We start from the raw sequence: 26,270 nt of genomic DNA on the forward strand, positions 1-26,270 counted from the left end.
GTCATCACACAGACATTATGTGGTGATCCTGTTAGCGGTACTCAAGTTTCACGGTTATTCATTTTTTACATGCTCTGATCATTATGATAGTAATATCACTTATTGATATGAGCAGAAGAAGCTGACTAAATTTTGCAATAACAACTTCTAGATATATAACATCATAAATGACTATACTGATGCAGGCAGTTCTTCACTTGATAACTTACATCATCAGCAGTAAAGGGTACTGGTCCTTTTCATTAAAGTTGGCTGGCAAGGTCAACTGCAAAGGAAATTCTATAAGGAAACAAAAATGAAAGTTTTGTTTGTCTTAATTTTATTATACATCACTTACAATTGGGATTTGTCTACTTTCCATTCTTAACAGAAAATAACACAACACAGCAGAACATTCCCAAGCCTGCTTAATTAAAAGATTTCAGTTGCAAAACTAAAATGTTCAAAGATTTTCCTTTTATTCTCCACACTTTTTACAAGATATTTTTCCAAAAAATGTGTTATACAGGGTGACACAGAAAAATGGGAACTTTTGAAATGTTGAGATGTTGCAATATTTTGTTGCACCTGCATTGAACAATTTTCCACAACTTCACGAAACCTGGTTTCAACAGGATGGTGCGACATCGCACACTGCAAGGCAATCAATGGCAGCTGTATGAGAATTGTTCGGTAACCGTGTCATCTCAAGATTCGGTGACATTCCCTGGCCCTCAAGATCACCGGATTTGTCCGTTTGTGATTTTTTCTTGTGAGGCTACCTTAAGAGTCGGGTCTACACGACTCGGCCAAGGACACTAAAAGGAATCGAAACAAAGAATTCAAGACGAAATTCGTGGTATCCCAACTGAGATGTTGCAGCGATTAATGGGGAACCTCAACAGCAGATTGGAAGAATGCATACGTACAGGAGGACGCCATCTACAGGACGTCATTTTCAGACATCGATAATTTGGATTACTGTCTCTTAAAAAGGCAAGTTGTAGTGGTTCAATTGCTGTCAATAACATTTTTTTGTTGGATTTCTTCTATTTTTATTGGGTTTTTCAAAAGTTCCCGTATTTCTGTGTCACCCTGTACATTGGTTTTCTTGATTGCTTACATTTCACACCCATTTAATTTGAAGCAATTTAGCCAAATCTCAAAAATGCTAAAATGGAGATTTTAAAATGAAATGACACTGTTTATAAAATCGAACGCCAGGCCCGGTGGGCCACAGTGGCTGCAGGTTTTCATTCTAACCCCTTTCCTAATCCGTGACCAGTTTTCACTGCTAATTAACTCCTTTTTCCTTCCTTTTAATAGCCTTGTTTTAAAGGATTCAGTCCTCTGAATCCAACAATCATTCAACCTGCTATATGTTAACACAGGGTCACGGGGGTCTGCTGAAGCCAATCCCAGTCAACACAGGGCTCAACGCAGGAACAAACCCCGGGCAGGGTGCCAGCCCACCGCAGAACACACACCCACACACCAAGCACACACCACAGACAATTTAGGATCGCCAATGCACCTAACCTGCATGTCTTTGGACTGTGGGTGGAAACCCACGCAGATACTGGGAGAACATGCAAACTGCATGCAGGGAGGACCTGGGCAGCAAACCCAGGTCTAGCACTACCACTGCGCCACCGTGCCCGCCCAGTCTTTTATTCTTTTTTTAGTTAAACAACAGAAATGAGATGTGAAACGAGCCAACAGATGACCAGCTAAACTGGAATTTCCAACTCCAACCAATTTCACTCCAACCGATTCCTTAATGAGAAGCCAGTTCTTGCTGTTAATTAAACTCATTATTTAATTCCATGGCTTGTTGCTGCTCTCGTTCTGCTACAGCAGACATTTCCAAAACTGTTAATTTATCTGTTTTTGTTTTTCTAAGAACACAGTTAAAATGTTTTGGTAACCTGAGAGATCAACCTTACTGAGACCATCGCCTTTCTTTATTCTCAGATAATGTGTGATGGGCGCAGGTGAGCTGGCCATGTGACAGCTTGTTTTGTGTCTCATTACTGTTTGGCTGCTAATTAAGGAAAAAGAAACAATAAAGGGAACTGAGTCAAGTGAATTAAAACTAAGGCAAAAGAAGTTAATTAGCAGCAGAAACTGGTCACTAATGAAGAAGATGGTTAGAATGAAAACCTGCAGTCACTGTGGCCCTCCAGGACTGGAGTTTGACACCCCTGGTTTAAAATGTCAGCCATACCACACACACTTCAGAAGAGGTCATCCATCAGAAGCTAAGCACATTTGGGCTTGGCCAGTATTGGGATGGGAGACCAACCAGGAAAACCTATGTTTGCTGCTGGAAGAAGAGTTGGTGAGGCCAGCAGGGGGCGCTTACCCTGTGGTCAGAATGTGGACCCCAAGTCCTCAGTGCAGTGATGGGGACACTGTGCTGTAAAAATTGAGCAGTTCTTTGGAGGAGTTGTAAAAATCAAGGTCCTGACTCTTTGTGGTCATAAAAGATCCCTGAACATCATGGTCTAGTCTTTCTGGTCCCCTAATCATTCCCTGTCACTAATTGTCTCTCTGTCTCTCACCGCCTAACAGCTAATGTGTGGTGAGTGTACTGGCACAAAATGGTTGCCGTTGCATCATATATTCCAATATATCCATCCATCCATTTTCTAACCCGCTGAATCCGAATACAGGGTCACGGGGGTCTGCTGGAGCCAATCCCAGCCAACACAGGGCACAAGGCAGGAACCAATCCTGGGCAGGGCGCCAACCCACCGCAGGACACACACAAACACACCCACACACCAAGCACACACTAGGGCCAATTTAGAATCACCAATCCACCTAACCTGCATGTCTTTGGATTGTGGGAAGAAAACGGAGCGCCCGGAGGAAACCCACGCAGACACGGGGAGAACATGCAAACTCCACGCAGGGAGGACCCAGGAAGCGAACCCGGGTCTCCTAACTGCGAGGCAGCAGCGCTACCACTGTGCCACCGTGCCACCCATATTCCAATACACAATCTAGTAAATCCTTTAAGAAAGTCTATCCTCATTGTTTTTGTGGCTGTAGCAAGTTTTTTTAAGCTCTCTGTTGCCATGCGAAACACAGGAAAGTTCCCACACATGCTGTAGAGTGGGCAGAATAGTCAGCTTGAAGATGTCTTGTTACAATCAGCAGCCATACCACAAAAGAAGAAGATGGTTAGAATGAAAACCCGCAGCCACTGCGGCCCTCCAGGAACAGAGTTCGACACCCCTGATTTTAAAATGTCAGCCATATACAACATGCACTTCAGAAGAGGTCATCCATCTGAAGCTAAGCCTGTTCAGGCCCGGCCAGTACTTGGATGGGAGACCATCTAGGAGAAGCCTGGGTTGCTGCTGGAAGAGGTGTTGGTGAGGCCAGCAGGGGGCGCTTACCTTGTGGTCTGAAAATGGGTCCCAGTGAAGTGATGGGGACACCGTGCTGTAAAAATGGTGTCGTCCTTCGGATGGGACATAAAACCAAGGTCCTGGCTCTCATAAAAAGCAGGGGTTATCCCAATTTATAGTCTATAATGCTGCCCATGGCCTAGTAATTATGGCCCCCTAATCATCCCCTCTCTCTGACTGGCTAACTATCTCTCACCACCTAACAGCTAATGTGCACTGAGCTTACTGGTGCAATGATGGCTGCCATCATATCATCCAGGTGAATGCTACACATTAGTGGTGGCTCTCCACTCTCTGTGTAAGGAACTTTGAGTAGTGAGAAAAACACTATATAAATGGAAAGAAAGAATGTTCCATTAAAGACAAGCTCAGAAATGAAGTGAAAGAAAGAAAGAAAGAAAGAAAGAAAGAATGTTCCATTAAAGACAAGCTCAGAAATTATGTGAAAGAAAGAAAGAAAGAAAGAAAGAAAGAAAGAACGAAAGAAAGAATGTTCCATTAAAGACAAGCTCAGAAATGAAGTAAAAGAAAGAAAGAAAGAAAAAAGAAAGAAAGAAAGAAATAATGTTCCATTAAAGACAAGCTCAGAAATGAAGTGAAAGAAAGAAAGAAAGAAAGAAAGAACGAAAGAATGTTCCATTAAAGACAAGCTAAGAAATGAAGAGAAAGAAAGAAAGAAACGTAACAGTCCATTGCATAATGTCTTAGTTACTTCTGTAGGGAAAGACATCCAGCTGGAATTTTAATTTCCCAGAACAGTTATAAAACAAATACAAATATTAAATCTTCCTACAGTATGTGCCAGCAGGTTTTGTTCGGTTCTAACAATTTACACTTGAACATGAACACTACTTGCTCATTCAGTTCCAAATCACAGGCAGGTAATCCTGACATTAGGAGTGAGGCAGTAACCGACCCTGAAATTGTGGTTAAACGTTATTGTGGTCAAAAGTTTTAGAAAACCACCATTATGAAATGTAATTAAGTTCATTCAGCCTTGAAAGTAGATGACGACAATTCCTGCAGGTGTCCCCGCTTTTGCTGATTACTTACAAAGCCCTCTGGGTGTATACAAGCTGAAGCCTTTGTTGCTACAGCCTCTAAAACATCATTTAGACAACATTATGCTGTATACCATCAGGATAAAGGTTAGAATAAAGCCAACTAACAAAGGAAGACAGACAGACCTTTATACCCCTTAAAAGTTTAGGTCTTTACTTTAGTGAAATTGCAAAGAAAGCCAGCGTGTCATTGAGTACAGTTTCTTACAAAATAAAAAGGAACTTGGAAACTGGAGAAAACTCTGACAGAAACAGGCCTGGCAGACCCAAAGCCACAACACAATCAGAAGACAAGCGTCTGAGAGTCAACACAGCTTGTGTGATGGACCCCTCACAGGAGTAGAGAGAAGGAGGAGGAGGAATAAGTTATTGAGGTTAACAAATGCTGTTTGTGAAGCTAAATATGAAAACGTGGGATTCTTTTTGAGACTTTGTCTTCATTGCTGTGTTCTGGAATTTTGTCAGGCAAGACCCCCAGAACATAAACGCCATCATCTAAATCCCTAATATTTACGTTAGGTTTGCATAAGAAACAAATGTAAAGTTCTTCAATAAATTATACTAATGTGAATTCAATAATCAAAAAAAGCTTAGCATAAAATTAGGACCATTTTCAACTAAACATCCATCCATCCATTATCCAACCAGTAATATCCTAACTACAGGGTCAAGGGGATCTGCTGGAGCCAATCCAGGGCGCAAGGCAGGAAACAAACCCTGGGCAGGGTGCCAGCCCACCGCAGGGCACATACACACATACACCAGGGACAATTTAGGATTGCCAATGCACCTAACCTGCATGTCTTTGGACTGTGGGAGGAAACCAACGCAGACACGGGGAGAACATGCAAACTCCACACAGGGAGGACCCGGGAAGTGAACACGGGTCTCCTAACTGCGAGGCAGAAGAGGTACCCACTGTGCCGCTGTGCCGGCCTCAAACCAAACATTAAAAATTAATTAGTCTGACCAAGTAACTAAGATTATTAAAACTAATGACTACAGTAAAAGTAAAAGCAAATAGAAGTGACTCACTGTATCCATCAAAGGAAACTGTTGTGAGGTCTTTCATTAGAACTCGTTTGGCCATAAAATCTCTGAAGTTTGCATTGTCTTCCAAAGTACTGCAAACTATAAGGAAAAGCACAGAACATTTTATAACACATAGCAATAATATTAAGAACATTAAAAATACAGAAACATACCTAAATGTGCTCTATTGTATTCACTATAATACTTTTTAAATTAAAATTTTACTTGTTCCCAATCTATGCAATATAGAAGTTTTTTTATTTTCTTTTTTAATTTTAAATAACACTGTATGACAATTAAAGAAGTCACACAATTGAACTCAAATATCACAGAAACAATTAAGATTTGCAGTTACGAGCCCCACTAAAACCCAAACCCCTACCCTCACCTACAACAGAGAGCTAATTAGCCATAGAAAATCTCCACTGCATTATAAAACCTTTAATTAATTAGTAGTTATACAAATTAACTATACAGGCAGGAGTTCAGCAAACTTATTTTTGAATAATATTAAAGAAATCTTGCCAAATTCTAAACACACTCTGCTTAGTTTTCACACAAATAAAAATTGGATTTTGTTTTCTAGTTTTATATAATAGAAAATATAATTTTCCAATTTAGTTGTAGAAAGTGCATTTCAATTCATCCAATTAAGCACATTTAGTCATTGCAGTGAAGGAAATAATGGTCTTTTCATTATCAGATATTTTAAGCTCACCTGAAATAACTCCAAAGACCACCACAAAAGGAATTTTGATGATCACACAAACTATTCTCACAGATTTAAAAAAAAGAAAATTCTTTTTAAAAAAGGCTTTAATTTTGGACAGTCCCAAAACATATGCCTGGGCGAGGCTGGAGCTACATAGCATTACTGAACATTAAGGTAAAATCCCCAATATACACTTCTCAAATAAAAATTAAGGCAACACGTACATCACACATTGGATCTCAATAAACAGGATATTCAGGTGGAAAATCTTTACTAAGTAACCCCGTGTAGGTCGTTGAGAAGAAAATGATGTAATAACGGTCAATGGAAATCAAAACCACTCGCCCATTGAGGGCTGATTCAACATGACACCGAAAATCTAAGTCAAAAACCATTTCTACTAAGTGACTACTTGGAATTAATAAATATATTATATTATATGAGGGACATTCAAAAAGTTTACACACTTTTTTTTAAACTCTGTTTATTAAGAAAAATATTACATCACTCTTTTACATACATAGTCACCTTCATATGCGATGCAATTTTCCCAGCATCATATGAACTTTTTAATGCCCAACTACTACTCCTCCCGCCTTCACCCTTTCCAACGACAATATAAAAGTGCGGAAACTTTTTGAACGTCCCTCGTTATACAGGGTGGCACACGAAAAACTGAACCGTCTCCGACCGGCTGGTTTGAGCTATTATACAGGCAGGTGCCGTCATGATCGCGGAGCCTTGTTGTGGTGATGGGGTCAGCAGCCCCAACTGTGCATTAGTAAGGAAGCTGTGAGTGGGTACAGACATGCGTGAAAGAGATCTGGAAGATGTATTCTCTGCAACAGAGGATTGGAATATTGGAGGCGTATGTGTCAACCGGTTCTTTTAAGGAAATGCGGGACATTTTCGCACAGAAGTTTCCTGGCGTAAACCTAATAACAAAGAGCGGCATTCACGAGTTGGTGAAGAAGTGCCGTAAGACAGAGGTTCTCAACCTGTGGGGCAGGCTCCCCTAAGGGGGTGCGAAGTAACAAAAAGGGGGGCGCGAAGATGTGAAAAAAAGAAAACAAATCAAAAATATGAAAAAATATCTGTTGAAACCAAAACAAATTAACCTAAACTACCTTCTGATAGTAGACAAATAAATATACAGTTAGATGTCGATAAAAGTTAACTAGGTACAGTGGTGTGAAAAACTATTTGCCCCCTTCCTGATTTCTTATTCTTTTGCATGTTTGTCACACAAAATGTTTCTGATCATCAAACACATTTAACCATTAGTCAAATATAAAACAAGTAAACACAAAATGCAGTTTTTAAAATGATGGTTTTTATTATTTAGGGAGAAAAAAAAATCCAAACCTACATGGCCCTGTGTGAAAAAGTAATTGCCCCCTGGTTCAAAAATAACCTAACTGTGGTGTATCCCACCTGAGTTCAATTTCCGTAGCCACCCCCAGGCCTGATTACTGCCACACCTGTTTCAATCAAGAAATCACTTAAATAGGAGCTGCCTGACACAGAGAAGTAGACCAAAAGCACCTCAAAAGCTAGACATCATGCCAAGATCCAAAGAAATTCAGGAACAAATGAGAACAGAAGTAATTGAGATCTATCAGTCTGGTAAAGGTTATAAAGCCATTTCTAAAGCTTTGGGACTCCAGCGAAATTACAACAATTCTGCAAAGATGAGTGGGCCAAAATTCCTCAACTCATTGCAAGTTATCGCAAACGCTTGATTGCAGTTATTAGGTTCAGGGGGCAATTACTTTTTCACACAGGGCCATGTAGGTTTGGATTTTTTTCTCCCTAAATAATAAAACCATCATTTAAAAACTGCATTTTGTGTTTACTTGTGTTATATTTGACTAATGGTTAAATGTGTTTGATGATCAGAAACATTTTGTGTGACAAACATGCAAAAGAATAAGAAATCAGAAAGGGGGCAAATAGTCTTTCACACCACTGTATAATAAAATATGCATCTACGTTTCAAAAAAAATTAGGGGGGGCATGATTAAAACTGTTATGAAAACTCGTTGAGGTTGAGAAACGCTATCGTAAGACTGGGTCAGTTGCAAACTGCAAAAAGAATCGGTCCCCGTCTGTTTGTACACCTGCGGTCGTAGCAGATATTCAGCAATGGATGGCCAGAAACCCTAGGAAATCGACACGTAAATCAGCACAACAAGCGAATGTTTCGTGCAGGTCTTGTCAACGTGTATTGCACTCACTACAAATGAAGCCGTACAGAATGACTTGTGTCCAAGAACTGAAGGACGATGTATATTATTGCACGTGGCTCCTTCAAACAATTGCAAATGGAATTTTGTATTGCATATCTTTTGTTTTGTGTACGGGCTAAGAAGCGTACGTTGACGTTGGAGTCGGAGATGGTTTGGTTTTTTGTGTGCCACCCGGTATTATATTACTGTTTGTAAAATATTATTGTATTTTTTAAATTAATAAATATATAATTAATAAATATATTTAAAACAATTTAAATAGGTAATTTTAAATTAATTTTTAAATCAATTATAGGTAATTTTTAATAGGTTTTTTTTCTAGTCTAAATAATTAATTTGAAAAATATATTATGCTTTGTTCTCTAAAATAGTGTAATTCTCTAAACCGTCATCTCTTAAATACTGGATATGACGAAGCAATTTGATTGCCAGATTTGGATTCATTATCCTCAGATCTGTAAAGAACACTTTTTTTGCAGACCAGTATATGAGATATAGCGGGAAGCACTGCCACTCCACAGCTCCAGTGTCTTGGGTCCAGTTCTCAGACTAGGCCACTGCCAGGGGAATTTAAACAGATGCACTTTATAGTTTTGAGTTTTGTTTTTTCCCCTCCCAGAATTCCAGTTTTCCTCTGCCATTTCAAGGACATGCATGTTTGGTTATTTGGTTATGCGAGATGAATGTCAGATTAAAGGAGTGGGTGGATGAGAACTGTTTGTCTTTAAACACGGATAAAACAGAGATGTTAACTATAGGAGGGAAAGAGGCCGATCGCAACAATACTCTGCCATTATTTAACTCAGTTGACATCACCATTAGTTTAACTGAATCAGCCCACAATTTAGGTATTATCTTTGACACCAGCATATCATTTAAAGCGTACATTACAAAATTGTGCAAAACATATTTTTTTTCTATCTTAAAAATATTAGGAATTTAAGGCGTTTTCTACATATGCAGGATATGGAAAAATTAATTTACGCATTTATTTCTAGTAGGCTAACTGACTAATGCAATGCAGTGTTCACAGGCTGTTAAAATTGTTCTTTGTGCAGCTTTCAGTTACCATATATACACACGTGTAAGTCGACTCTTGAAACCCAAAAAATCGATCATAAAATCAGACCATGAGTTATACGCCCTTTCAAAAATGCAACACTTACATTTTTTTTTTCTTTACATCTTCTTGCCTCCTCCAATCTTGCATCAGTTTCTCGGACACGTCGAATTTTGTTGCAGCAGTGCAGTTATCAATTTCTTTCGCCACTTCAATGACTTTTCATTTAAAACCAGCTTCATATTTTCTTCTGATCGAACGCTCCATCGTAGATAAAGGATGCTCTTATGATAAGGTGTATGAGGGTGTGAGATCCAAAAAAACACTAAACTGTGCAAACGTCGCTTCGGAATAGTTCGGGTATTACCATATGGTCACGTAGGCACAATAGACAGAGAGAGAGGTTAGGAGCACATGCTGATAGATAAAAAAGGCCGTGTGCTCCGTGGTTAATCTCTCAGGTGGGTGTGAGCATATCATAATCCCTTGAACCAATAGCGTTGGAGTTTTCCGCATTCGACTTCTACGACTGACATTATAAAATACCAGAAATTTTACTGTAAAGGCAAGTCCCAACTTATGCACAGGAAAACTTATTTGCGAGTATATAAGGTAATTCATAATGCTGCTGCATGAATTATTACAAGAACTAGAAAGTGCTCAAAAATTATAACCCCAGTTCTCATGTCCTTGCACTGGCTCCCGGTTAAGTTTAGGGTAAATTTTGAAATTCTCCTTTCAACATATAAAGCCTTAAATGGCCAAAGCCCTGCTTACTTATCTGAACTTATCATTACTTACAAACCATAAACCATGCATAAACCATGCAGTAGAGCAATTTAAAACACTGCTGAAAACATATTACTTTAACATGGCCTTTCTATAACTTCAATTTAACTTAATTTAACTTAATCTTGATACTCTATATGTTCAATTTCCTCATAATAACTATTCATGGTGGCTCTAAAATCCATACTGACCCCAACTCTCTCTTCTGTTTCTTTTTCTGGTTTCTTTGTGGTGCGGCCTGCGCCACCTCCACCTACTCAAAGCTTCATGATGCTCCAACAATGATGGATGGATTAAAAGGCAGAAGTCTACGTGACCATCATCTTCATCAAGCCCTTCCGTGAGAACGCGAAATCCAAAGAGGACTGTTTCATTTATGTTAGGTAGAATGCCCAGAGGGGACTGGGCGGTCTCATGGTCTGGAATCCCTACAGATTTTATTTTTTCTCCAGCCGTCTGGAGTTTTTTTGTTTTTTCTGTCCCCCCTGGCCATTGAACCTTACTCTTATTCGATGTTAATTAATGTTGATTTATTTTGTTTTCTTATTGTGTCTTTTATTTTTCTATTCTTTATTATGTAAAGCACTTTGAGCTACTGTTTGTATGAAAATGTGCTATAGAAATAAATGTTGTTGTTGTTGTTGAAACCAAAGTGCACGTTAAGATCTCAAGATATCGGTCTGCTCATGACTCCAAGGATTAATAACAGTGAGAGATTGAGTGTTTAATTTACCAGGCCCCAAAACTGTGGAAAGGTCTGCCTGCTACTATAAGAAATTCTCCTTTAGTTTCAGCTTTCAAGTCCTGGCTGAAGTCTCACGACTTCAGTTTAGCATACCCTGACTAGAGCTGCTGTTCATTCTGCATCTCTGTGGTTAGTCATTAGTACTAAAATACAAGTAATATGATATGCGTATTTTTTACTAACCTTCGCCTATTCTATTTCTCTTTTCGGGTGCGACTTGCGGCTCTTGGTGCTACTGCTCTAGAGTCAAGTTGTTTGCATGTTTATGGAAAAGTCATCTCTGATAAACAAGCACTAAAATCATCAAGTAGAAAGGTCCTTTCATCTGATTGGCCAGCCCAGCACTGACTCAGCTGTGGATTGGCCAGTAGAGGAGAGGCAGCTTGTTCGCTGACATCTCAAGGACTCTGAAGAAATCTGAATCCTCATATGCAATAGTTCTGTATTTAGTGAGAGACCTCACTTTATTCTTACATTTTTACTTTGTATTCTTTGTATTTCTGAGGTGGCCATGATAGACTGGCCATCAAGCTATGTGAAGAGGAGTAATGGGGAGTATTTACCCAATTTCTTTGAAATCCAATGCACATCCAACTCACCTGGAAAAGCTTTTCCTATTAATTGTCTTTCCCAAGATTTCTTCCATTTTTTTCCCTACAAGAATTTTTTTGGGAGTTTTTCATCTTCTAAGGGAGTCAAGACTGGGGGACTTATAAAAACAGGGCCTGTTAAAGCCTATTACAGTGAACCCTTGTTTATCACCATCCATTCCAGACTCTACTGTGATAAATGAATTTTCACGAAGTAAGATTCTTTATTTATAAATCGAATATTTTCTCAGTTAGAGTGTAGAAAACCTGTTTACGACCTTCTAAATACGTTTTTTTAACATTATTAGAGCCCTCTAGACATGAAATAACACCCTTTAGTCACCATTATTTAGTATTTAGTATTACCCAATATATTAGACAAAATAAGAGAAAATAAGACATATTAGACGTTACAAATACCATATTACTAGGCGCACTCGCCTTTTAAGGCGACCGACTTTTATCCTCAATTTTTGTGAACTCCATGTGTATATCAGGCATGTAAGTGTAGGGAATGAGAACATCAAAGTGCCCATTCATAACATCTCCCGAAAACCTAAGTTTTTTTTTTATCACCTCAAGTGCCTGTCCAAAGTCGTACAATGTCAGCCCGAATCTGTACCGCTAAAGACGGAGTTTCATGCACTAAATAAGCTATAGATGAGAATAAGCAAGCACCATCTCCTCTGATATTTACTACGCGGTGAGGCATTTGTACTCCATCAACATTAATTATTTCCAGAGACATTATTTTGTCCATTTTTCCAGCGTATCGCGCACAAAAGCAAGGGAACGATGAGAGCAGCAGAACTCTGCTCATATCGCGTCGCTTCGTACCTCAAACCGCAAGTAGTAAGTCTGTGATAAGCGAAATACCGCTACGCTTTGCACTCACAGGACGGAAGGTCAATCCCGAACACTTTTATCTAGTAGATTATTGTACTGTACATTTAATTGCGCACAACCACTAACCTATGAAGGCACGACCTCAGTAGGAGAGTCTTCAGAGGTGGTGCAGTATCTTCAGCAGGTGCGTTGTTGTCTTCTTCCGCTGAAGGAGTACTAGGAGAAGGCAGTGGGTGTCTGGGTGCGCGGCTGAAGAACATCTTGATAGGCAGTTGCTGGCGCTGTCTTTTCATATGCGTGAGGAGGCTTTTGTAGGGTATTGCCATCTTTAATCATATCCAAGAGTTTCACCTTCTCCTGGATAGTAAGCATCCTCCTCCGGCACTTAGTTTTATTGTCAGAAGGCTTAGAAAAAGTAGAACGTTTAGGAGCCATCGTAGGGCTTAGATAAAAGTTCTCAGAAAGCGCATGCGTAGTGACGTAAGCGTGTATGAGAAAATAATCGCAATAGAGTGAAGCCGTGAAAGTCGAAGCGTGATATAGCGAGGGATCACTGTACATCACTCCTTGTGCAATTTTGGGCTATACAAGAAATAAATTCTGGTTGTTGTTGTTCATATTTTGTACCCAATGTTATTTAGTTCTCTTTAGATTTCCAAATTTTGCTTCTGAATTCTTTCATTTGAAATTTATTGGATTACAATTTTGTTTAGATGAATAACAGGACGAGCTTTAGGTTTAGATTTTGTATCTTACTTCAAGTTTCCTCTTCTGGTCATCCTCAATTACTCTCCCAGTACCATTTCCTCGTACGAGGCATGACAGTTTTAGGCTAGTAGGCTTGATAAAGTCCCACCATAGTTCCATCCCCATCTCATCCCAATTCCTAGAGACTAAAAATCATAAACCGGCATTCATTTATTTATCTGCTAGCCGAGTTGTAATTAAATTACACACGCACAAGTGTGAGTTGGTGTTATGAGATGCTTAATTGTTCAAGTAAGTTATAAAGATTGAGCTGATTCACGCTGCCACCCCATTGTCACAGATTAACTCTTTCAATAATGCAGTGTTTCATTGTATTTGGGCCAAGCATCAGGACTTAAACAAAAATACAATATTCAAATATTATTGCTATATCCGCCTTCTGAAAAACTGAGATTTTGTTTTAATGATATATTCTTATTCTCAGACTTACTTTCCATGTCGCTCAGCCTGTGAAGAGTGACTTTAGGGACACCAGGACCTGTTTACAGCAAAAAAGCAAACAAACAAAAATAGAAACGTAAAAACAGTTTTGAAGAGAACAGGCCACTCCGCCTTGTCAATCTGTAGTTATTCTGCATTCTGAAAAATAGCATCAGGGTGAGATTCCTAAAATATTACAACGTAACTCACATGTCATGGGTCTTTGTGTGAAAAACAAATTTAGGCATTTGTGCAAAATTTACTCTTAATCCGATTCATACCTGGCTCCAGGGGCTTCTGATACTTGATGGATTTTGTTACATCACCCATCCCATCCAGTATTTACCAGTTTAGCCTGGAACCCAAGATGATCAGTTTCCATCTTCTCCTGTGCTATTGTTAAAGATCAGTGGGAATCCATTTTCCTCTCATGTCTCCTATCTAAAGGCCATGGCACATTAGACGACTTTTCCAGCGATTTTTCATTATGTTTTCATTAACACCATCTTAGGAAAACGGGATGTCACAAGATCCTGTGAAGCATTTCTTTTGGAGTCACGCTTCATTTAGCTGGCATTTTTATTTGTACATTTTTTTCCCTTGTACAGTAAATAATAATTCATCTTTTAACATTATTTTACAAAATCTCAAATGTTTTCTGACTCTTGCAGGGCCCATAACCAAAAACTATTTGTCAGCCAGACCAGGAGTTGGCGCTCTCACCTGATCCTCTCTCCTCTAATTCCTCTGCAGTTCAAATGAAGACCCCACCTCTCAATGACATCACCACTGGTCCCACCCTCTGCTGACATCACTTCTGGCAAACCCTGATGACATCATTTCTGATACGCAGAGTCCACCTTCCTGCCACATCAATTCCCTGCCCTGACTCCACCCCTTCCTCCTACCCACCTTATTTATAGAGCCGTCTCAATCTGTAAGTCAGTTCAGTTGTGAATTCCGCTTACGTGAAGACGTATTTCTTTTCTTTTGATGATTTTTTCAGTATATGGGGCGGCCAGCCCCAAACCTTTTTCTGTCTGCTGCCTAATATTTTACCACATGCAATATATTTTTAACGTTGGCTTAAAATTTTTCTATTACAACATTTAGGGAAGTCGGTGCCTCACCACCACAGTGATGAAGTAACCAGCAGATAAAAGGCAGGCACAGTTTTGCCAAATAACCAAAAATGTCTGCCTTTGAAGTTTGCGTAGTTTGTACAATCTACCTGATGAACACATACAAAATTCACCTAACAGTGACTGGGCTGACAAGTTAATCCAGATGTCTGAAACATTGGGGTGAGGTTTGCTGGGGGTAACCACAGCAGTAACTAATTGTGCCATCATGAAGGCCTATCCTTTATTATAATAATACTCTTAACTAATATATAAGGAGTTATCAGATCATCTTTTATTTTGGGGCTTAAGCCTTGGCTCTAAGCAGGTGAGCAAGGAGGTGAATGATTAGGCTTTCAATTACCCATCCATCCATTTTCTAAACTTGCTTTATCTTTATCCTGAGCACGGTCACCATGAAGTTGGAGCCCATCCCAGGAAGCAAAGGGTGCAAAGTAAGGAAAAATCCTTTATATGCTGTTTTATATTTGTAATTAATTTAGACCATTTGGAAAATATGTGTTTTCATGTTGACATTAAAGAGTGTTTTTTTCTGTGTGTGAGTTCAGTATCAGAAAAGCCAAGTTAATCCACAATGATTCAATGTTGTATAAGAATATAATGCGAAAACTTCCAAGAGGGTGAATATGATTTAAAGGCACTGTAAACTCTCAAACAACAATCAAATCCACCATCCAAAGCAATGAACAAATTTACCCACAGTGACTGAAAGAAAAAAACACGCCATTACTTTCCAATGGCACTTCATTCTATGTGAAAAAATAGCAGTGGTGGACATTTGCAGCTCTCCCTGTAAAGGCAGGTCAATTGCTGCATTCAGAGAAATCAGAAAAAAGTACTTGGCACATCAGAGTGAACACTTCAAGCAAAATACTTTTAGAATAAGTGCTAGCATTTTAGAATAGGAGCTTAATGGGTTTGCTGCACTAAATCTGTCAGTCACTTATCAGCATGTAACAGAAATAAGATGTCTGATAGGCTCTTTCAACATGCCAAAAATTTACTATGAGTAGCCCATATTTGAAAATGTCCCTGGTGTTTTGTAAGACTTACTGACATTAGTCGAAGCTTTTGTTACGGTCTTATAGATACATAGAGATAGTTTATTATAAGATACACCAGGATAACCCCTGTTCAAATGTTAAATTATGGCGTTTGTAAGCCAATTAGCACTTAAAAGTTCACTCTATCTATCTATCAATGTTTTTTCTATCTATGCTATCCTGCCTATTATACTAAAATTTCTATCTATCCCTAAATTGATATTTTTCCTATCTGTGATATCCTGCCTACTATACTAATATCTATCTATCATATAGTGTATTTTATATCTAGCAACCTGATAGATAGATAGATAGATAGATAGATAGATAGATAGATAGATAGATAGATAGATAGATAGATAGATAGATAGATAGAAATATTAGTATAGTACGAATCATAATATTGAAAGCCCAGTTGGAAGTATCTTGAACATAGGAACTTTTATAGAATGCCGCACTTACAAACATGCACCGCTATCCCAATTTAAGTATCTCCTTTTCCTTCTGTAGCTTCGCCACACGCCTTTTTTTTATGATAATACTACTGTTGTAAATATCACTATATGACAGTAGGCAGGATTAGCCTAGATAGGAAAAATACCAATATAAGGATAGATAGATAGATAGATAGATAGATAGATAGATAGATAGATAGATAGATAGATAGATAGATAGATAGAGTGAACTTTTAAGTACTAATTGGCTTACAAAAGCCATAATTTAACATTTGAACAGGGGTTATAGAAAAAACATCAATATAAGGATAGATAGATAGATAGATAGATAGATAGATAGATAGATAGATAGATAGATAGAAATTTTAGTATAGTAGGCAGGATTGCATAGATAGTGTGGCAGATGGGGGGCGCTGTCGTCCCTTTGAACCCTCAGATCAGACACCAGATAAAAGTCCAATAATTATTTATTTTATAATAATAATGTGCACAAAGCACCCTACACTCCACAATACTCATAAATATCCAATAACCAATAACTATAATCAATCCTCCACTCTCTCAGACGCGTTGCCACCACCCTTCCTCCCAACTCAGCTCGTCTGTCTGGGATTTCCGGGAGTCCTTTATAGTCCTTGACCCGGAAGTGCTTCTGAACCCTCAGTCCATGTGACTTCCTAGCACTTCCAGGTCAGATCAAAAGCTCTTCTTTTCATCCTGGAAGTACATCATTTCCTCTGTCCCTGTGACCAGTACATACTTCCAGGTTATAGGGCACATAAAAGTCTCTGAGCCTCCCTGCAGCGTCCCCTTGCGGCCCCCATGGTATCTAGCAGGGCTGTGAAGGAAAACTCCAATATCCATGATGCCCTGCCGGAATTCGGGGCACCTCCATGCTGCCAGAAGGGCTCCATATCTCACAATAGATAGAAAGATAGATAGATAGAAATTTTAGTATAGTGGGCAGGATAGCATAGATAGAAAAAAAATATCAATTTAAGGATAGATAGATAGATAGATAGATAGATAGAACTTTATTTATTCTCAAAGGGAAATTAATACTTTACAAATCACAAGAGAAAAAAATATATTGGTAGGATCAAATAATATGGTTTCTCAGCTGGACTAAGGGTTGGTGGTGTCACTTAACCATGTGTCCTTTTTTTCCCCTGCGGACCAGCCGAAGAACCAACCCAGCAGTGACGTCACCATTAACCCACCCTCTGATCTCGTCACTTCCAGCTTTTCCAGATGACGACTTCCTCTAGACCCCACCTACCACAGATGTCATTTCCTCTCCAGGCCACCCTTGATCTTCCCATTCCTGCCATATAAAAGCCTCTGTCTACCTGCTGTATTTAGTTTTCTTTTGAGCTCGTTTGTAAAACTGTGTTTGCTTTGCTAATTTTCAGGATACAGTGGCCATCCCCTGAAACCTTTTTTGGGTCTCCTGCTCTCATATATATATATATATATATATATATATATATATATATATATATATATATATATATATATATATATATATATATGTGGTGTAGTATGCTAGTATGCCTATAGCTCCTGTTCAGGTGTTGTTGCCCGATTGCACGTTACTCACGTGCCTAATCTCCTACTCAATAGCTGTCACTAGATGGCTGCTGCATGTGTGTGCACAATGCAATATGATGCAATAAAGATTTTTTTTTCATGAGTGGCAAGAACAAGCTTTCATACTTTAGCACATAGCATGAAAGCAAATAAAATATTTAAAACGTGGCTCTCCTCTTACCTTGACATTTCAAAATGACATATTGCAAGTCAGAACTAAATTCGGCGCTGAAGTAAGTGCAGTTTTCCTTGAAGATACTGCAGGTGAGACACTGGCGTGTAAATGTACTCACATAAGACACTCTAGGAAAGAAAAAACAAAAACTCAGATGAGTTCTGCTGACAAATCCCCCCTTTAAATGAACAGCATGTTACGAGGTGTTTACTATAAGCAGGTGTGTTTCATGGAGAAAGTTCCTATGAGGCAAAACAACCGAGGCCGTACACTTGATCCGGCATTTTTGCAGGTAAGCCGGTGGACACTCTGTTCTTCTTCTCCTGCAGAACTTTGCAGTGGTCCCTCCTGGTCCTTGTGGTAGGGATGCAGCTGTCACAATTACATTCATTATTTTTTTCTTTTCCCAAGCCTTCCTGAAGTTACTGGGACAATCTACGGCTGTTTTATTTATCATACACATGCAAAGTTATACTGCAGTGTCCTGGTAATAAATGGTCCAGCAGTCAACGTGTTATTATGACATCTGGAATACAACACGTTGTATACAATTTTTCAAATTTCAAAATCTCCCATGATGAAGCATTAGTGAATTTCCAAACTTATCTATTTTAAAACGGTGAAACTCCGTGCAACTCCGACTACAAATTACTTTGGGAGCTGTTACTTCAACTTATATAATTTTTTATAGATATATATATTTTTTTTTTTGTAATGGCAGAACAGTCATGTGCGCTGAAGCAAATACACCTCGCTGCAGGACATGGGAGGGTAAGATGTGGGTGAAGTCGGATGACCAAGTGTTTCCATATAAGAAAGGCACGACTCTTTATTTATTTATTTTTGTATAGTTAGGTTCATAAATATTTGGACAGAGACAACTTTTTTCTAACTTTGGTTCTGTACATTACCACAATGAATTTTAAATGAAACAACTCAGATGCAGTTGAAGTGCAGACTTTCAACTTTAATTCAGTGGGTTGAACATACAGATTGCATAAAAATGTGAGGCAACTAAAGTATTTTTTTAACACAATCCCTTTATTTCAGGGGCTCAAACGTAATTGGACAAATTAAATAACTGGAAATAAAATGTTCATTACCAATACTTGGTTGAAACCCCTTTGCTGGCAATGCCAGCCTGAAGTCTTGAACTCCTGGACATCACCAGACGCTGGGTTTCCTCCTTTTTAATGCTCTGCCAGGCCTTTTCTGCATCGGCTTTACTTTCAGTTGCTGTTTGTTTGTGGGCCTTTCTGTCCGAAGTTTAGTCTTCAACAAGTGAAATGCCTGCTCAGTTGGGTTAAGATCAGGTGACTGACTTGGCGATTCAAGAATTTTCCTCTTCTTTGCTTTAATAAACTCCTGGGTTGCTTTGGCTGTATGTTTTGGGTCATTGTCCATCTGTATCATGAAACGCCTGCCGCCCAATCAATTTGACTGCATTTAGCTGGATCTGAGCAGACAGTACGTCTCTCAACACCTCAGAATTCATTCGGCTGCTTCTGTCCTGTGTCACATCATCAATAAACACGAGTGTCCCAGTGCCACTGGCAGCCATGCATGCCCAAGCCATCACACTGCCTGACTCCACCGTGTTTTACAGATGATGTGCTATGCTTTGGATAATGAGCTGTTCCATGCCTTCTCCATACTTTTTTCTTGCCATCATTCTGGTTGAGGTTGATCTTGGTTCATCTGTCCAAAGAATGTTTTTCCAGAACTGTGCTGGCTTTTTTAGATGTTCTTTAGCAAAGTCCAATCTAGCCTTTCTATTCTTGAAGCTTATGAGTGGCTTGCACCTTGCAGTGCACCCTCTGGATTTCCTTTCATGCAGTCTTCTCTTTATGGTAGACCTGGATATCGATACACCTACCAAGCCCTGGAGAGTGTTGTTCACTTGGTTGGCTATTGTGAAGGGGCTTCTCTTCATCATGGAAATGATTCTGCGTAATATTGTACCAATTTCTCAGATGGGTTTTTTTTCTGTTTTCACAGCTTAAGGATGGCTTCTTTCTCCTGCATGGAGAGCTCCTTTGACCGCATGTTGTCTGTTCACAGCAAAATCTTCCACATACAAGCACCACACCTCAAATCAACTCCAGGCCTTTTATCTGCTTAATTGATAAGACATAATGACGGACTTGAACACACCTGCCCATGAAATAGCCTTGGAGTCAATTGTCCAATTACTTTTGAGCCCCTGAAATGAAGGGATTGTGTTAAAAAAATACTTTAGTTGCCTCACATTTTTATGCAATCTTTTTGTTCAACCCACTGAATTAAAGCTGAAAGTCTGCACTTCAACTGCATCTGAGTTGTTTCATTTAAAATTCATGGTGGTAATGTACAGAACCAAAATTAGAAAAAAGTGGTCTCTGTCCAAATATTTATGGACCTAACTGTATGTATGTACTTATTTTTCCTATTATTAAAGTTTTACTCTGTTGGTCTAGCTCTCTTTCTCATGGGGAGGTTAGTTTGATTCAAAACCCTTTTCTTAATTAGTGACGGACAGACAGAGGACTCTCCATTTATCAAGTTTCGCTCATCTTTAGTGGCTGGGAACCTGCCTGGCAAGTCTCCTGCCATGTGCCACTTGCTGTCCTTGCATACCTTTGCCAGTTGGTCAATCTGTCACAATATTATAATTTTTCCACATGGTTTTAAATGTTTTTTGGCAAATATGGTCTTTTTCTTCTTTCGGCTGCTCCTGTTGTTCAATATCTTCCTGTCCTCGTCATCTTGATTTGTCACACCCATCGCCTTCATGTCCTCTCTCACTACATCCATAAATCTCCTCTTGGGCCTTCCTCTTTTCCTCTTCCCTGGCAGCTCCATCCCTACCATCGTCTTCTTCTGTTGGCTGCTCCTGTTAGGGGTCACCACAGCAGATCATCTTTTTCCATATCGTTCTGTCTTCATTATCTTCTTCTGTCACACCCATTACCTGCATGTCCCTTCTCACCACATCCCTAACCCTTCTCTTAGGCCTTCCTCTTTTCCTCTTCCCTGGCAGCTCCATCCCTACTTTCTTCTTCTTTTGTCCATTAGGGGTTGCCACAGTGGATCATCTTCTTCCATATCTCCTTTTCCTCGTCATCTTGCTCCATCACATCATCACCTGTATGTCCCTTTTCACCACATCCCTAAACCCTTCACTTAGGTCTTCCTCTCTTCCTCTTCCCTGGCAGCTCTGTCACTACCTTCTTCTTCTTCTTCTTCTTCTTCTTCTTTCAGCCGTTAGGGGTTGCCACAGCGGATCATCATCTTCCATATGATGAAAAGATTCAGAAACTCCTGTCCCGACGGAAATACCTGAGAAATCTGAAGGCCCGGCTGTTGGATAAACCGTCCTTGCCATCTGGAACCGGCGAAACATCAACCCCGCGTTGTGCCGACCTCACCCCCGCGTCTCGTAGGAGCGACGCCGCTGCTGACCTCGGTGGATTTCAGCTATGCAGGCGGGGGTTCAAGGCCAGAGCACCTCCATCGGCACAGGCGAGCATTTTATCTCAGAACCGGTTTGACCCTCTCGCGTCCCCATTTCGCCTTCAGCACCTGGTGATGTATTAGTGGTAGGTGATTCCATCGTTAGAAACCTTAATGTCGCATGCCCTAATGCAAAATCGTTTGTTTCTTGTTTTCCCGGTGCTCGTGTCCGAGATGTAATGAAACGTGCGCCAGCAGTCTACGAGAAACACAAGGAGAGGGCAGTTGGATCAATCGTCTTGCATGCCGGCGTAAGCGATATAAGGCACCGACAATCAGAAATCCTGAAGGCTGACTTCGCAGCTCTGATTAGAGACACGAAGGAGAGGACCCCATCGGCAAAGATCTTCGTTTGGTCCACTACCTCTCGTCAGACGATCCAACGAGTACTACAGTCGTCTGCTAGGGTTGAACAACTGGCTACAGGGTTTCTGCAAGAAGAAGGATGTCGGCTTCATCAACAATTGGAATCTCTTCTTGGAAAGGCCGCGTCTCTTCAAGCGTGATGGCCTGCATCCGAACAGTTTCGCGCCGGGTCCTCTCCGAAAACATATCGAAGGTAATTCGTTTTTCTTGACTATCTATCTCTGCTCTTAACCCCTTCCGAAATAATACTGCTGTGCCAGGACATGATGAATGTTTAATAGAGTCTTCCGTTAAAGTTCACACCATTAATACTGTAATAAGCAATCTCAATGCACGTAGAAAACCTAGGAAATACGGCATAAACTCCAATAATCTAATTAAAATCACTATTTTAGAGGAACAATGTATTAAAACTATAAAACAGATCACAGATTAAACAAAAATATACACAGAGCGCTAATAATAATAATTTAGTTCCTATTCCAAATAACAATAACGCACATAGTACTCATCTCTGCACCTCCGAAACATTAAATATGGCACTATTAAATGTCAGAGCTTTAACTAACAAAACGTTTTTATCAACGATCTTATTAGTGATAAAAAATAGATCTTATTGCACTAAATGAAACATGGCTGAATTCAGATGCGCGTCAGTTTTAATCGAATCTGCCTCCGGATTACAGTTTTACTCATTCAAACCGCCAGGGAAAAAGGGGGGGCGGATTGGCTAACATTTACTCGAGCCGATTAAAATGTAAAGATGTCAGTTTTGGTAAGTTCAAGTCCTTTGAGTATCTCGCCGTTGTTATTCATGGAGATTCTCAAGTTCTAATACTATCCGTGTATAGACCTCCTAAATATAACGCGTCGTTTTTTGAGGAATTCTCTGACTTAATGTCAATTTTAATTACTAATTATGACACACTCCTAATAGTTGGCGACTTTAATTTTCATATAGATAATCAGTGTGATCTAAAAGTAAAAGAATTTATGAACCTCCTGGATTCTTTTGATTTGAGACAACTCATAAATCAGCCTACACATAAAGCAGGTCATACATTAGACTTAGTGATTACTAAAGGACTGAAAGTTGATATAAAACAGATCATTGATATTGGTCTATCAGACCATTTTCTTCTACTTTTTAATATAGAAATAATGATAAAAAACACTCATGAGAAGCATATTGTTAAAAAACGCTTCTTTGATTCGGCAGCAGCTTTAAAACTTACAAACATTTTAAGCAATCAGTCCGTTTATAGTGCCAGCTATAATAGCGAGGACAATGTAAATAGTAAGGTGGAAAGATTTAATTCTAAAGTGAGAGCTGCTGTTGACATAGTTGCACCTGAAAAGACAGTGAAAAAATCTTCTAGCATTGGTATACCATGGAAGACCCAAAGAGTGTCTGATTTAAAGAGAACATGCCGTAGAGCTGAGCGTCAATGGAGGAAGACTAAACTTACTATCCACCACGAAATATTAAAAGTCAAAATAACAGAATACAATAACACTGTCCGTCTTGAGAGACGCTGCTATTTCTCTAATATTATAAATAACAATGCTAGTAATCCTAGAGTCTTATTTTCAACAATTGATCACCTACTAAACCCAGGTAGCTCAAAGGAATGCCTCCTAAGTGCTTCCAGTGAAACCTGTGAGGCTGTCGCTGTATTTTCAATCAAAAATTAATGATATTAGAAATAACATAGTATATCTCCCCAACACTAAGGATCCCCTAAACCCCAACATCCTGTTATAAACAAATTAAACTCTTTCACTAGGATAGATTTACCTGATTTACAAAAATAATATCTCAATTAAAACCCTCCACCTCGTCCTTGACCCGATACCAACAAGGTTTTTCAAAGAAGTATCAGGCGTGCTAATTGATAATGTTCTTGACATAGTAAATTCGTCACTAGATACTGGGGTCTTCCCAGACTGTCTTAAGACTGCTGTAGTTAAACCCCTACTTAAGAAACATAATCTTGACCCCTCGCTCTTGAAAATTTTAGACCCATCTCTAACCTGCCCTTCTTAAGTAAAGTTCTAGAGAAGGCAGTCATTATGCAGTTAAATGACCACCTAAATAAACATGCTATTCTTGATAAATTTCAGTCAGGTTTTAGAACAAATCACAGCACAGAAACTGCACTCGTTAAAGTAGTAAATGACTTGCGGGTAAATGCAGACAGAGGCCATTTATCTGTTCTCATCCTCTTAGATCTGAGTGCTGCATTTGACACCATTGATCACAACATTCTTAGAAATCGCCTTAGTCAATGGGTGGGCCTCTCTGGCAGTGTCTTAAATTGGTTTGAATCCTACCTGACAGGGAGAAAATATTTTGTTAGTTGTGGGAATTACAACTCGAAGACACATGATATCCAATATGGTGTTCCACAAGGCTCTATCCTGGGTCCGCTGTTATTCTCAATCTACATGCTTCCGTTAGGTCAGATTATCTCAGGGCACAACGTGAGCTACCACAGCTATGCTGATGACACACAGCTGTACTTATCAATAGCACCTGATGACCCGATTCTATTGATTCACTAACACAATGTCTGACTAGTATCTCAGAATGGATGAATAGTAATTTTCTCAAGTTAAATAAAGAAAACTGAAATTTTAGTGATCAGCAATAATGGATACAATGAGGCTATTAGAAATAAACTGGATACATTAGGATTAAAAGTCAAGACGGAGGTAAAAAGCTTAGGGGTGATTGTTGACTGTAATCTGAATTTTAAATCACATATTAATCAGATCATTAGGACAGCATTTTTCACTTAAGAAACATAAGTAAAGTTAGACCTCTTATATCACTGAAAGATGCTGAGAAATTAGTTCACGCGTTTGTTTTCAGTCGACTAGATTACTGTAACGCACTCCTCTCAGGACTACCCAAAAAAGATATAAATCGTTTGCAACTAGTGCAGAATGCAGCTGCTAGAATCCTAACTAGGAAAAGAAAATCAGAACACATTACTCCAGTTTTGATGTCACTACACTGGTTACCTGTGTCATTCAGAATTGACTTTAAAATTCTGCTTATGGTTTATAAAGCCTTAAATAATCTCGCCCCATCTTATATATCGGAATGTCTGACACCTTATATTCCAAATCGTAACCTCAGATCCTCAAATGAGTGTCTCCTTAGAATTCCAAGAACAAAACTTAAAAGAAGTGGTGAGGCGGCCTTCTGCTGTTATGCACCTAAAATCTGGAATAGCCTGCCAATAGGAATTCGCCAGGCTGATACAGTAGAGCACTTTAAAACACTGCTGAAAACACATTACTTTAACATGGCCTTTTATAACTTCATTTTAATCGTAATTTAACTTAATCCTGATACTCTGTATGTTCAATTCATCATAACAACTATTCATGGTGGCTCTAAAATCGGTACTGACCCCTACTCTCTTTTCTGTTTCTTTTTCCGGTTTCTTTGTGGTGGTGGCCTGCGCCACCTCCACCTACTCAAAGCTTCATGATGCTCCAACAATGATGGACGGATTAAAAGGAAGAAGTCTACGTGACCATCATCATCATCAAGCCCTTCCGTGAGAACCCTAAATCCAAAGAGGACTGTTTCATTTATGTTAGGTAGAATGCCCAGAGGGACTGGGCGGTATCATGGTCTGGAATCCCTACAGATTTTATTTTTCTCCAGCCGTCTGGAGTTTTTGTTTTTCTGTCCCCTGGCCATTGAACCTTACTCTTATTCGATGTTAATGTTGATTTATTTTTTATAATTATGTCTTTCATTTTTCTATTCTTTAATATGTAAAGCACTTTGAGCTACTGTTTGTATGAAAATGTGCTATATAAATAAATGTTGTTGTTGTTGTTCCTGGCAGCTCTGTCACTACCTTCTTCTTCTTCTTTCGGCTGCTCCTGTTAGGGGTCACCACAGCAGATCATCTTCTTCCATATCTTTCTGTCTTTGTCATCTTGTTCTGTCACACCCATCACCTGCATGTCCTTTCTCACCACATCCATAAATCTCCTCTTAGGCCTTCCTCTTTTCCTCTTTCCTGGCAGCTCTATCCTTAACATCCTTTTCCAAATTTTCCCAATTTTTTATTACAAATATGGTCAATTTATTTAAAAAATCAAAAGAAAACTTCATTTAAGGATATGTTTGAGTGTCGTGGCCCAGTAAGGCATTTTTACCATAAGGGCTGAGCAACAGAGCCTGATCTGATTATATTACAATGTCTTTGAAAAACCTCATCCTTGATTAGGATCATGAAGGCATTTCGGCATCATCATCATCATCGGCAGCAGCATGCAGTTCAGTAAGATGTTACAAGGGAATGATGAAA

General features: G+C 39.3%; 1 protein-coding gene across 1 annotated transcript in view; it reads right to left on the bottom strand.

The window, feature by feature from the left end:
• LOC120530489 (inactive dipeptidyl peptidase 10-like) overlaps window positions 1-26,270 on the bottom strand; it is a 357,045-nt gene that overhangs the window by 59,722 nt on the left and 271,053 nt on the right. Inside the window, exons 16-19 of the mRNA XM_039754919.1 lie at window positions 18,082-18,203; window positions 13,681-13,728; window positions 5,495-5,590; window positions 210-279 (exon numbers count right to left, since the gene is read on the bottom strand). Coding sequence (XP_039610853.1) covers window positions 210-279; window positions 5,495-5,590; window positions 13,681-13,728; window positions 18,082-18,203 — 336 coding nt within the window. The remainder of the gene's footprint in view (window positions 1-209; window positions 280-5,494; window positions 5,591-13,680; window positions 13,729-18,081; window positions 18,204-26,270) is intronic.

Source organism: Polypterus senegalus, chromosome 6 (genome assembly GCF_016835505.1).
Source record: "Polypterus senegalus isolate Bchr_013 chromosome 6, ASM1683550v1, whole genome shotgun sequence".
Classification (NCBI taxonomy): Eukaryota; Metazoa; Chordata; class Cladistia; order Polypteriformes; family Polypteridae; genus Polypterus; species Polypterus senegalus.